We start from the raw sequence: 14,334 nt of genomic DNA on the forward strand, positions 1-14,334 counted from the left end.
CTTGTGACTATGTGCAGCTGCTATGAATGTGTCGTATTCCTGTTTGAAAATGCCCAAGTTCTCTGCTACATTTCTCATCAAACGTGAGTGGGTCATGCTGTCTGAATCCGTCCGCCATTAAGGTGACTGTGAAAAACTTGATTGTGGTTACTCACTACAACCAATTTATGATTGGAAGGCTTCAGGCTTGGGATGCTTTTGATCCCACTTCTGACACCATGTTCGTTATTGCATGTTCGTTATTAATGAGTTGAGTTGGCGGGTGAGGTAAACCAAGCAAAAGACTTTACTGAACACAACCAAACATGCTAGACATGGTGTATAGAGAGAGAGAGAGAGAGAGAGAGAGAGAGAGAGAGAGAGAGAGCACAGCATGGTGCCTGCTCCCTGCCAGTACTCGGTTCAACTAATGTGCTCTTGTGGAGCTTGCACATGCGCAGTACATTGTTGCGAGGATGGTGGCTGCAATGCAATTGCAGTGGGTTCAGAACAGCCGATGGCAGTGGCTGTGTACAAATAAAATGGCATCACCCAGGATGAAGAGTTGGTTGATGCGCTCGCCATTGGAGTGACTCTCTTAAAGTGTCTCATTATCCCTGCTTAGTAAAAGTCTTTATCTTTATTAGAATATCATTAAGTGTATTAGTAAGGCTTTATTGGTAAATTTGGAGAAGGGGGGCAATAATTATCTATGTTATTGTTCTTTTTTCATGGGACTCCATGGAGGAGGAGGAACCTGCAGATGCACCGATGGTTAAATGTTTTCAAAGAATGTGACTGAAAGTAAAATAAAATGCTTTAAGGTTTATATAATCATGCAAATAAAGTTTGTTCAATGTAAGTACAGTATAGTATTTTGTCTTATGCCTTTTAAACTGTTTATTCTTAATGCAACTGTATTATTTAGGCATTGTAAGAGTGAATCTCAAACAACTGGAAAATGTGTTTATTTGGCATCTACCAATCCATAGATCCCAGATACCAGGGGTTTTAGTGTATAATATTAATGTGACATAAATCACATTTGAAAGCAGAAAATATAGATTTTAGATCATGGCAATTGAAGACTATGGAGAGGCTTTGCAATAATTCCCAACTGGGTGGGTAAACGTTTATAAAGGAGTTTTGAAAAATCTTTTATGGTCAGAATTATAAAAATTATAATGACCCATTGTGGTTTTCCTGTGGGTTAAATGTGACATTAGAAGTAAACGATGAACATCTGTACACACCCTGGATGAAGTAAAAACACAAAATGCTGGAAAAACCCAGTAGGTCAAACAGTGTCCTTTATGTAGCAAAGGTAAAAATGCATAACCGATGATTTGGGCTTGAGATCTTCATAAAGATATGAAAGAGTGTTGGCGGGCATTCAAACAAAAGGGTGGGAGGTGAAGGGGATGGCAAAGGCAGGAGATGATAGGTGGAGAAAGGAGGAAGGGGATAGCAGTGATCAGGGGAGGAGGAATGGTTAGGTAGGTAGAGAGAGAGAAATGGAAAAACTGGAAAGGGGGAGGGGAAAGAAAAGGTGAGCAGGTTAGGAGAAAGCAGAGAATTCACTCTTATTGCCATCTGGCTGGAGAGTTCCCAGAAGGAAAATATGGTGTTTTTCAAATCTGCAGGTGGTCTGGGTGGGATAAGACCTTGGTCAGGCATGTAAGTATGGGAGTGTGACTTAGATTTGAAATGGTTGGTTACTGGGAGGTCGCTGTTATGGCAGAAGGAGCGGAGGTGCTCAGTGAAGCGATCTCCCAATTTGCGACCTGTCTCTCTGATGAAGAAAAGGCAACAAAGAGAGCATCAGGTGCAGTAAATCAGTCATGTGTTGCTTCACTTGAATGACCTGTTTGGGGCCCCAGACCGTGGTGAGGGAAGAGGTGCGGGTGCAAGTGTTCCACCTGCTGCAGGCACAAGGGAAGGTGGCGAGAGGAGGGCAATAGGTGGGGACCCTTCCCTCCATGATTCCCTCATGCACTCATCCCTCCCCACTCGCAGATTGGGAGATCGCTTCACTGAGCACCTCAGCTCCCTCTTCCACATCAGAGACCTCCCAGTAGCCAACCATTTCAATTCTGAGTCACACTCCCACACGCACATGTCTGTCCATGGCCTCATGTACTGTCCAACCCAGACCACCTGAAATTGGAGAAACAACACCTTATTTTCCATCTGGGCACTCTCCAGCCAGATGGCATTAACATCGACTTCCTAACCTGCTCACCTTTTCTTTCCCCTCCTCCTTTCCAGTTTTTCCATTTCACTCCCCTCCCTTGCCCTTACCCACCCAGCCATCCCTCCTCCCCCTGTTTGCTGCTGTCCCCTCCCTCCATTCTCCACCTATCATCTCCTGTCTTTGCCACCCCTCTCCCCCACCCCTCCCCCCCCCTCCCCCATCCTTTTGCTTGGATGCCTGCTGACATTCTTTATACCTTGATGTCGGTTATGTATTTTCACCTTTGCTACATAAAGGACACTGTTTGACCAGCTGAGTTTCTCCAGCATTTTGTGATTTTGGATCATTAGGAGAACTTGATTAACATACCTTGTTCTACAGGCAGGGAATTGTAAGAAAAAGCATTGTAGCACATACATGAAAAAGGTATAATGTAATTGTTTTAAAATTAAAAATATATGGAAGGAGTCACGTGATGGAGTAGTGGCCTGTCAGGGAATTCCAGCCCTCTCCCGAAAAGTAAAAAAAAAACACACAAAGCACAAAGGTAGAAGATTAAAATTTATAATAAAGTAAAAATAAAGGTGAGAAGAAAATGGCAGCGAAGAGAGAAAAGTCAAAAACAACGGGAAGAAAGGAGGAAGAAAGAATGTCGGAAGAAGAAGGTGAAGGCCTTACCTGTCCGAAGAGGCCCGCCGCGGAGAGAGAAGCCCGCTCCCACAGGTCAGTGGAAGTCCCGGGCTCGGGACTACAAAAATGGCTCGCAGAGCCGAGTAAAAGTGCACAACCGCGCATGTGCGAGGAGTCGCGCATGTGCGATGTGCATGAAAAAAAACACACTGACGGGAGGGGGGAACAGCTGCGGAGTCGATCTCCACAGCTGAGAGAGACACCTGCAGCACAGCAGCAGGTGCAGAACACAGACAATAACGACAACAAGAAAGAAGAGGGTAAAAAGAAAACAAGGAAACAACAGATGGTCAATCCAGAGGAAGAAGAAGAAGAACAGAAAGAAGTGGAAGAAGAAGAGAAAGGCAAGACAATGGATGTATCTTTTTTTAAAGAATATATGGAATCAGTGAAAGAATGGCAATTACAAGAATTTAATGAGATAAAAAGAAGAATTGAGAATGCAGAAGAAAAAATGAATAAAATGGAAATGACCATGTCAGAGATAGGAAAAAGAGTGGAAAATATGGAAGAATGAGAAATAATTGTAGAAATGGAAGTAGAGGACTTAAAAGAGAAATTAGAAGAATCTAATAAAAAAGTTAAAGAGGCACAGGAGCTGTTAGCTCAGAAGATAGATATAATAGAAAACTATAATAGAAGAAATAATATAAAGATAGTGGGCCTTAAGGAAGATGAAGAAGGCAAGAATATGAGAGAATTTATAAAAGATTGGATCCCCAGGGTCCTAGGAAGACCAGAATTACAGGAAGAAATGGAAATAGAGAGGGCACATAGAACATTAGCCCCGAAACCACAACCGCAGCAAAAACCAAGATCCATTTTAGTAAAATTCTTAAGATATACAACAAGAGAAAATATATTGGAGAAAGCAATGAAGAAAGTAAGAGAAGACAAAAAGCCACTGGAATACAAAGGTCAAAAAATTTTTTTCTATCCAGACATAAGTTTTGAACTCCTGAAGAAGAGGAAGGAGTTCAATACAGCAAAAACGATCTTATGGAAAAAAGGATATAAATTTATGTTAAAGTACCCAGCGGTACTTAAAATAGTTATTCCAGGGCAACAAAACAGACTATTCTCAGATCCAGAGGAAGCAAGAAAATTTGCAGAACAACTACAAAACAAGCAGAGAGATGAAGACATGTAATGAGAGTAAAAATGACCACGAACTATATGTATGTGTGTAAAGAGGTATATGTGTATATATATATATATATATATATATATATATATATATAGTGTGTATACATGAATGTATCCATATTTAGAGGAAAATATATAGAGTATAGACAAGAATTAATAAGGGAGGGAAAGGGAATAGAGGGAATAAGGAGGGAATTAAAAGAGTGACCTTTGTTACATATGAAAATTGAAATCTTTTCTGGGGGGGGCTGGGTGGGGAGGAGTTACGGTCACTACAAAATCAGTTGACTTTTGCGAGTGAATTCGCAAATCCAAATGGAGAGGGGAGATGTGGTTGCCCGACAAGGGATAAAGGGCACCTCAGGAGGGGGAGGGGAGAATGGGGTTAAAGAAGTTTTAAATAGGAGAATAAGGAAAATGTTTGATGTTTTAGAAATGTTGTCTTATAAAGTGTTCAAAACAAGAAAGCAGAAATGGATAAGAAGGAAAGGTGATGATGGAGAAACGGAAAGGGAAGATAAACAAAGTATGAAATGGCTACGCTGAACTATATGACTTTAAATATTAATGGAATACATAACCAAATTAAAAGGAAGAAACTGCTAAATTTACTGAAAAAATAAAAAAAATTGATATAGCATTTGTGCAAGAAACACATTTAACTGAATTGGAGCACAAGAAATTAAAGAGAGATTGGGTAGGACATGTAACAGCAGCGTCGTATAATTCAAAAGCAAGAGGAGTAGCTATATTAATTAGTAAAAATGTGCCAATTAAAATAGAAGAGGAAATAATAGATCCAGCAGGGAGATATGTAATGATAAAATGTCAGATATATTCGGAGTTTTGGAATCTACTCAATGTATATTCACCTAACGAAGAAGATCAAAAGTTTATGCAAGATATTTTTTTGAAGATAGCAGATACGCAAGGGAACATATTAATAGGAGGGGATTTCAACCTGAATTTGGATTCAAATGTGGACAAAACTGGGAAAAAAATTAACAGAAAGAACAAAGTAACCAAATTTATAATTAAATCAATGGAAGAAATGCAACTTTTGGATATATGGAGGAAGCAACACCCAAATGAAAAGGAATATTCAGATTACTCGGGTAGACATAAAACATACTCAAGAATAGACCTATTTTTGTTATCAGCTCGTATGCAAGATAGAGTAAGAAAAACAGAATATAAAGCTAGAATATTATCAGACCATTCACCCTTGATATTGATAATAGAGTTAGAGGACATCCCTCCAAGAATGTATAGATGGAGATTAAACTCCATGCTACTTAAAAGGCAGGATTTTAGAGAATTCATTGAAAGACAAATTAAAATGTACTTTGAAATAAATACGGAATCAATGAAAGATAAGTTCATACTATGGGATGCAATGAAAGTGTTCATTAGAGGGCAAATAATAAGTTATGTAACCAAGATGAAGAAGGACTATAATCAGGAAACAGAGCAGTTGGAAAGGGAAATAGTAAATATAGAAAAAGAATTAGCAATGAAGGAAGATACAACTAAAAGAAGAGAATTGGCAGATAAAAAAATAAAATATGAAACACTACAAACTTATAAGGTGGAGAAGAACATAATGAAGACAAAACAGAAATATTATGAACTAGGGGAAAAAACGCACAAAATTCTAGCATGGCAGCTTAAGACAGAACAAGCTAAGAAAATGGTATTGGCATCAAGGAAAAAAGACAAACAAATCACATATAATCCAACGGAGATCAAGGAAAACTTTAGAGAATTCTATGAACAATTATTCCAAACTGAAAACGAAGGGAAAGAAGGGAAAACAGATGAATTTTTAACCAAAATTGAACTACAAAAATTACAAATAGAGGAACAAAATAAATTAACAGAACCATTTGAAATAGCAGAAATACAAGATATAATAAAAAAATTACCAAATAATAAAACACCAGGAGAGGATGGATTCCCAATAGAATTCTATAAAACATTTAAAGATTTATTAATTCCTCCCCTCCTGGAAGTAATCAACCAGATTGATAAAACACAAAGCTTACCAGATTCATGTAAAACAGCAATAATTACAGTAATTCTAAAGCAAGGGAAAGATCCACTCGCACCAGCGTCATATAAACCAATATCATTACTTAACACAGATTATAAGATAATAGCTAAACTATTAGCAAACAGATTAGCAGAGTATGTACCTAAAATGGTAAATCTAGACCAAACTGGATTTATTAAAAAAAGATGCACAACAGACAATATTTGTAAATTTATTAACTTAATTCATGCAGTAGAAGGGAGTAAAGCGCCAACAGTAGCAGTTGCTTTAGACGCAGAGAAGGCCTTTGACAGAGTAGAATGGAATTATTTATTCAAAGTATTGCAAAAATTCAGTTTACCAGAGAAGTATATTAATTGGATTAAAGCATTATATAAGGGGCCATTGGCGAAAGTGACAATAAATGGATATATATCAAAGCAATTTAACTTAAGCAGGTCAACACGGCAGGGATGCCCACTATCACCCTTATTGTTCGCGTTAGCTATAGAACCACTAGCAGAATTGATAAGAACAGAAAATAATATAAAAGGGATAAAAATAAAAGACAAGGAATATAAAATTAGTTTATTTGTGGATGATGTTATAGTATACTTAACAGAACCAGAACTATCAATAAAAGAATTATATAAGAAATTGAAGGAATATGGAGAAGTGTCGGGTTACAAGATTAACGTAAATAAAAGTGAAGCAATGCCAATGAATAATGCGGATTTCTCAAAATTTAAGAAGGAATCACCATTCAGATGGCAAATGCAAGCAATAAGATACCTAGGTATACAAATAAATAAAAATTTCGGCCATCTATATAAACTCAATTATTATCCACTAATGAAAAAATTACAGGACGATTTAGAGCATTGGAAAGATTTACCATTAACATTATTAGGAAGGATATTAAAATGAACATTTTCCCAAGGATATTATACCTATTTCAGGCATTGCCAATACACTTGACAGAGAAATTCTTCAAGGAGTTAAAGAAAATAATAAGGAAATTTTTATGGAAAGGGGGGGAAACCAAGGATAGCATTAGATAAATTAACAGAATGGTATAAACAAGGAGGCTTACAACTGCCAAACTTTAAAAATTATTATAGAGCCGCACAATTAAGATACCTATCAGATTTTTATCAAACAAGGGAAAAGCCAGATTGGACTAGATTAGAATTAGATAAAATAAGGGAAAAGATACCTGAACACATATTATATAAATGGGATGAAAAATTGGTACAACGTAGGAGTTCTCCAGTATTACATCATCTACTCAATATTTGGAAAAAGATTCATGTAGAAAGGAATAAAACAAATTACCAATTACCAAAACTAATATTGATGCAAAATAAGTTACTCCCTTTTACAATAGATAACCTTTCCTTTAGAGAATGCGAGAAAAAAAGGATCAAAAGAATAGAAAATTGTTTTTCAGGAAATAGATTATTATCCTTTGAACAAATGAAAGATAAATACAATATAACTCAAGATACAGTGCTGGCATATTACCAATTGAGATCCTACTTGAAGGATAAATTAGGAAGCAGTCTGAGGTTACCAGAGGGAAATAACTTTGAATATGTGATTACAGATACAATGATAATCAAAAGATTTATAACAAATATGTATATTAAAGTGCAAGAAAAGGAGAATGAGGAAACAAATGGTAAAACTAAACAAAAATGGGAACAAGATTTAAATATAAAGATAAAAAAGGAAACATGGGAGAAATTATGTTCTGCAACGATGAGAAATACAATAAATACGAGGTTACGTATGATACAATATAACTGGATACACAGGCTATACATTACACCTCAAAAGTTAAATAAATGGGACCCAACAGTATCTGATAGATGTTTTCGATGTAAAAAAGAAATGGGAACAACAATTCATGCAATCTGGACATGTGAGAAAGTAGAAAAATTTTGGGAAGATCTAAACCAAATATTAAATAAAATTACAGAAAACAATATTCCAAAAAATCCAGAGATCTTCCTCCTAAGTAACATAAAAAACAAAGAATTTGGAATTGATTTGGATGGTGCACAAAAAAGATTTGTTAAGATAGCTCTAGCCGTAGCAAAAAAATGTATTATGTTAACCTGGAAATTGGAAGATAATTTGAAAATACAACAATGGTATATAGAAATGAATAAATGTATTCCATTAGAAAAAATAACATATAGTTTAAGAAATAATATTGAAATATTTGAATAAATATGGGAGCCTTACAGGAAACACAATAGAGAAAACCTACCGGGGACATTCACTACCTAAATTAACGAAAGGAGAAGGAAATGAAAAGAATTGACTCAGTGGAATTTCTTGTTTATTTTTATTGAATGACAACATTGTTTGACTGGTTTAATGTATCTTAGATTTTGTACTTTAAATGGATGGGGGGGAGGTAGGGAGGGTGGGATGGGAGGAGGGAGGGGGGGAGAAAATGACACTGTATATATTTGAAAAGGAAAATGTATGTATCATGGTCAATATGGTTTATGGTGTGAAAAATAAAAAATTAAAAAAAAAATTAAAAATATATTAGAAGCCTTTTAAGAGTTTATGAGGTGGCTAGTTCTCTTTTACATATTTCCACCAAGACATGTTAATACAGACCAGGTTTCTTACTGATTGTTCTGGTCATAGAAAGTACTTTATTGATGGAAATGGCCAGAAAACAGTCCTTGCTGTTACTCAGACAAATTAATAAAGGACTAGAGATGGTGTTGTTTGGAACTGTTTGTTTAATTAACTTCCCTTCAGAAATTTATCAGATGCCTAAACGAGTGTTCCAGGTGGATCTTGACTAAAAAAAAGGAGGTAGGCTTCTATTTGTATAATGATTTGGATTTAAATGTGGAACAGAATTTTTAAAAGTTTGACAATGTCACCAAGGTTGGTAGTATGGAGGAAAGTTTTACACTGTGTAAACAAATAGATGCTCAAAAAGATGATAAATAGGTAGACATAAAGATGCTCCAGCTATTTGGGAAGATAAGTGGGAAGTGAAATTAATTGAGCCAAGTGTGAGGTAATACATTTGAGCAAATGCACCAAGACAAATGAATATAAAGTAAATGGGGAGGGTATTGAGTGGTGTGGAGCAATAGAGAGACTTTAGAATCCATAAATGTAGCAGTTCATTAAAGTAGCACACAGGATGCTTTCCTTTATTAACTGAAGTAAAGAATATGTGTAGGGATGTTGTGCTAAGTACAGTTGGTGTACAGTTCTGCTCTGCACATTACAGGAAATATGAGATTGCCCTGGAGGGGGTGCAAAAAAGATTTATCAGGAATGGAATTGAGTAGTTGTGAAGAGAGTTTGGACAATCTAGGGTTGTTTGTTGTGCAGCATGGACTGAGGGCATAGTTAAATAAGTGGTGAAAATTATGCACATTGTCCCTCTTGCTGACCTCCACAATTTCCCCAAACTATAAGTAAGACTATCACTCATCTATTAGCATCCTTTTGAGAACTTTCGTGATTGATGAAAATAACATGATCGAGTCATTACAAATAATCACAGAATTGTGTAGCACAGAAATAGGCCCCTTGACCAATCATGTCTTTGCTGAGCATCTTGCACATTAACACTAATTTCATTTGCTGACATTAGGTCCATAATCCCTCTATACCTTGCCTATAAAATGCCTGCCTAAATGGCTTTTAATTTACTGACTGATTCCATCACCTCCTCCGGCAGTGCATTTGCGATATCCCCCATTTAAAAAAAACTTTTCCTTCGTAATGTTGTTTCTAAATGACAAAGTTACTTACTGATACCTGTCTTTCACAGGTGACATGATTAATATACTCATGGTAGCATGTACTGGCCCAAGTTTATCAAATGAAGTAACCAATCCAGCTTCCCTGTTTGGATTCATGAATGTTACAAGTCCCATCAATTGTTCACAAAACGGAACTCGAAGAATGACTGAGATAAAAATATCTTTAAATCATTCCATTAATGAAAGGAATCAGGGGAAAATTGTGTGCCAAAATGAAACTCCTTATTTTATAGCCACAGGCTGGTTTATTTGTGAAACTCATACAAAAGAAAATCACATTCTGAATCAGAAATCATTTCTTCAAGGTAAGGCTGTTTTTCAATTTAGAATTTATTTTCTGTTAAAAATATTTACTATTCATTTTATTACAGTACTTGCAAAGTCTAAAGATTCAATGTGTTGTATATATTTGTCATCTTTTATTTGCTTTTGATAGATTGTTTTACTCTATTAAAACCATGATTCAGGAAGAATGCATTTTTTTTCTAGGTTTAATCTCTATTAGACTTATGACTTTTGTATGTCATATTCTGCAGTGATTAAGGGAATCTCAACTTGACTCAACACCTTTTTTTTCTCAAATGTGACTTCATTCAGATTAATACAAATCAAAATTGAGAAGCTTATCAAGATTTGATAACATAAATGATCGATGAGAAATACATTCTATTAAAATAGGGTTTCTGATTGTAAAAAGTCACATTATTAAAATAATCTATATCAGCCATTATCAACTCCTTAGTCACATGCCCCCTCCCCCCACCAGGGGCCACAGCACATTTAAGGCAGGGGGGGGCATGGACTGAAATCATAAAATATTTTTAATGTTTTTTATGTAGTTGGTAGGAGAGAAGTACAGAAGAAACCAACTAAACTTGACTGCTTCACAACAAAGGAGTCGATAAACTTTCAGCAAAGTCCTAAGGAGTCGATAAACTTTCAGCAAAGTCCTAAGGAGTCGATAAACTTTCAGCAAAGTCCTAAGGAGTCGATGAACTTTCAGCAAAGTCCTAAGGAGTCGATAAACTTTCAGCAAAGTCCTAAGGAGTCGATAAACTTTCAGCAAAGTCCTAAGTGGGCCAAAGCAGAAAGAGGTTGAGAATGGCTGATCTATATAAATGATACCAAATGTTCTTTTATTCAAGTGAATAGTTTACCTACTTCACCAGTTTTGTAAATTCATATGCAATTCAATTTCCGGATGGGATATGAGGGAGGGAATGTTTGATGGATGTGGAATCAGTTTATATAGGTTGGCATAGGCTGACATAATGGCCGGATGACCTGTATTATGTTGTACTGTTCTATGTTATATAATGATTTCCATCTCCTGCTTACATAAGCCAAGAAGTTTATATAACCTGTAATAATCAACAAAATGTGTGTTATTTTATATTGCCTTATGATAATGAAAACAAAAAAAATCCAGAAAGGAATTTTGTAGAACTCTTCCAAATAATGTCCAAGATATAGCTTTATTCAAATAATCAATGCATTTTGCTATTTTTGCCAAAACAATTTTTACTGAATTTACATTGTTAAACACGATTATCATTTATGAAGTGCCCATGATGAATTAAATTACAATATCAGTAAAATAAAACACTTTAATTTTCCTGTGTTATATGTCATAATCACTGCGAAATTCCTCAAAATGGTGCCTTATTTTCAACATATTTGTTTCAACACAGTATCGAAAATGATAATATCTTTAACAGATGGAAGCAAAATTATTGGGATCAATGGACTGAGGATACAACTGTTTCCCTTCACTCATAGAATTAATGCTACCTGGAGCTACAGTTCAGCAAGTGGAATGAAAACAACAAAATGTTACATGGATATTCAATTCCACAACTCCACTGTAGGAAATCTGACTGATGAGAGCAATGGTCCATGTATTAAAAAGTACTGCAGCAATGCAGTAATGAGGGATACTGTACACAAGCTATGTTACAAAAACACAACTAATTATTTCTCATTTTCCAATCAAGGTAAGCTGGAAACTGCCACACTGGGAAATAGCTTTTTCCTGCAGACTGTAAGATTGATGAAGAATATTCTGTAACCGAGTTAATCATCCCAAAATATTTGTATATATTTATTTTAAATTATATATATATATATATATATATATATGATAATTATGTGCTGTGTATTGTGTGCACAGTGGTCTGGAGAAATGTTGTTTCATCTGGTTGTATATATACAGCCAGATGATAATAAATTTGAACTTGATATGAGAAGTTTCTACCCAAAAGGCTGTGCAGGTTTAGTCCCCTCAAGGGAGGGATCAATAAAGTATAGTGCGGTGATATGGCTGTATGTACTGGCTGGCCCGCCCTCCAGGCGGTCTCCTTACCTTAACTCCTCCCTTGAACCTTCCCATGTGACCCCTGGCCATAAAGGTCGAGTCCCCTTTCCTTCCTACTCATTTTCCTAGCCTAGACCCAGGCCAGCAGTCTCTTGCTTAATAAAGCCTATTGTTCCCCTTAGTCTTCTGTCTGCATCATTATTGGGGCTCCTGATAGCGCCCAACAATTTATTAAGCAAGACTTTAGAACTCTCCGGTTATGGAGAAATTGCTGCACCCCGAAAGGCTGGAAGTAGACCCCCAAGTCCCACTTGCATTGGTACTCTTTGAGCAGTGGGTGAACTGTTTCAATAATTTCCTTGACATCGCTGTGGAGGTGGTTGACTCGGACAAGAAGAAGCTCAAGATCTTTCAAGCGCAAGTCGGCCAGAAGGTCTACCTGACCATCTTAGGCAGTGCGACCTACACCGATGCGATGATTGAGCAGCGGGAGCTCTATAAACCCAAGGTGAACTCATTTTACTCCTGTTACCTCCTGGCGTCCCGGAAACAACAGCCTGGAGTGTCTGCCAAAGAGTTCATCCGGTCTTTGGTCACACTGGGAAAAGACTGTTTGGAGGATCTCACGGGCCCGGGCATGATATCGCTGAACCAGTGTGTGGAAGAGCTGATCAGAGACACCTGTGTGTCAGGGTTGAGGTCGGATTACATCCAGCAAAGACTCCTTGAGGAGGACCTGCTCCCACTCAAAAAGGCCATTGAACTGGTCAGAACTCTGAACTCGGCCCAGTGCCAGGCAGTGTCGATCGCAGGCAGAAGCAGGCCAACCATTCCACCATGAGGGCCATCGCCCTGGGACTCAGCATCGGGCATCAGCGACCTGACCGTGGCTGCGATCATACTGACTGCATCGTTGAGGTGCAACTTCTGTGGGCAGGCCAGGCACTCGAGGTGCCTCTGCCCCATGAGCTCGGGCTGTGGTAAGAGGGGCCACTATCAAAGGGTCTGTAGGTCCCGATCGCAGCTAGCAAGCAGTGCAGCATGTGTTCTTGAAGAACTTCCAGCGCTGACCACGTGCACGGTGAGGGAGCGCCATCTTACCAGCCATTGCTCCCAGCCTCGGTACCTCGGCCTACCGCACTAGTGATGTCACTTCCAGCCGCCTCGACGCCACTTCTGGCTTCTTCATCCGATGCTGTGTGGTCAACATGGAGGTCGCCATCTTGGGTGGGCCTCCCCACCGACAACGATGATGAAGAAATGCCACTCTCATTTCAGTGACACTATAAATCAAGCCAGTCCTCACCTGATCTCGAACTCATTGATGCAGATCGAGGTGAATGGAGATAAAATTAACTGCCTTTTTGATAGCGATAAGGCCCATCCTCTAATTCAGTCAACCATGTTTCCACTATCGGCAGAGGCCCAAGCTGCTTTTAATCAAATCCTTGGAGATATTGCTAAGGCCACGATGCATGCCGTGGATGAGTCCGTCCCCTTCCAGGAGGAAAGCAATGCCTCCGATTTCATGCTAGCCGCCACATTAAACCAGGCAGGCAAGCTGGTAGTAATTTTTTCCTGTACTCTTCACGGCCCCAAACTCCGGCACTCCAACATTGAGAAGGAGGCGCAGGCAATCGTTGAGGCAGTGTGCCACTGGCAGTACTACCTAGCCGGTAAGAGATTTACCCTAAAATAGAGAGAGTGCAGAGAAGGTTCACGAGAATGTTGACAGGATTTCAGGGTCTGAGTTACAGGGAAAGGTTGTGAAGACTGGGGCTTTTTTCTCTGGAGTGTAGAAGATTGAGAGGGGACTTGATAGAGGTGTTTAAGATTTTAAAAGGGACAGACAGAGTAAATGTGGATAGGCTTTTTCAATTAAGAAAGGGGGAGATTCAAACTAGAGGACATGGTTTAAGATTGAAGGGGGAAAATTATAAGGGGAACATAAGGGGAAATTTCTTTACGCAGAGGGTGGTGTGGATGTGGAATGAGCTTCCGGCAGACGTGGTCGAGGCGGGATCATTGGCTACATTTAAGGAAAGACTGGATCGTTACATGGATAGGAGGGGACTAGAGGGGTATGGACCGGGTGCTGGACTAGGAGGGTGGGGATTTGCTACGGCATGGACTAGTAGGGCTGTACTGGCCTGTTCTGTGCTGTAAG

General features: G+C 38.1%; 1 protein-coding gene across 2 annotated transcripts in view; it reads left to right on the plus strand.

Moving 5' to 3' along the window:
* The window catches only part of LOC138757492 (uncharacterized), a 105,328-nt gene that overhangs the window by 57,644 nt on the left and 33,350 nt on the right, over positions 1-14,334 (plus strand). For both annotated transcript variants that reach the window (XM_069924935.1, XM_069924936.1), the window contains exons 2-3: positions 9,862-10,158; positions 11,545-11,847. In XM_069924935.1, coding sequence (XP_069781036.1) covers positions 9,867-10,158; positions 11,545-11,847 — 595 coding nt within the window. In that variant the 5' untranslated portion in view covers positions 9,862-9,866. The remainder of the gene's footprint in view (positions 1-9,861; positions 10,159-11,544; positions 11,848-14,334) is intronic.

This window comes from Narcine bancroftii, chromosome 3 (genome assembly GCF_036971445.1).
Source record: "Narcine bancroftii isolate sNarBan1 chromosome 3, sNarBan1.hap1, whole genome shotgun sequence".
Taxonomy (NCBI): Eukaryota; Metazoa; Chordata; class Chondrichthyes; order Torpediniformes; family Narcinidae; genus Narcine; species Narcine bancroftii.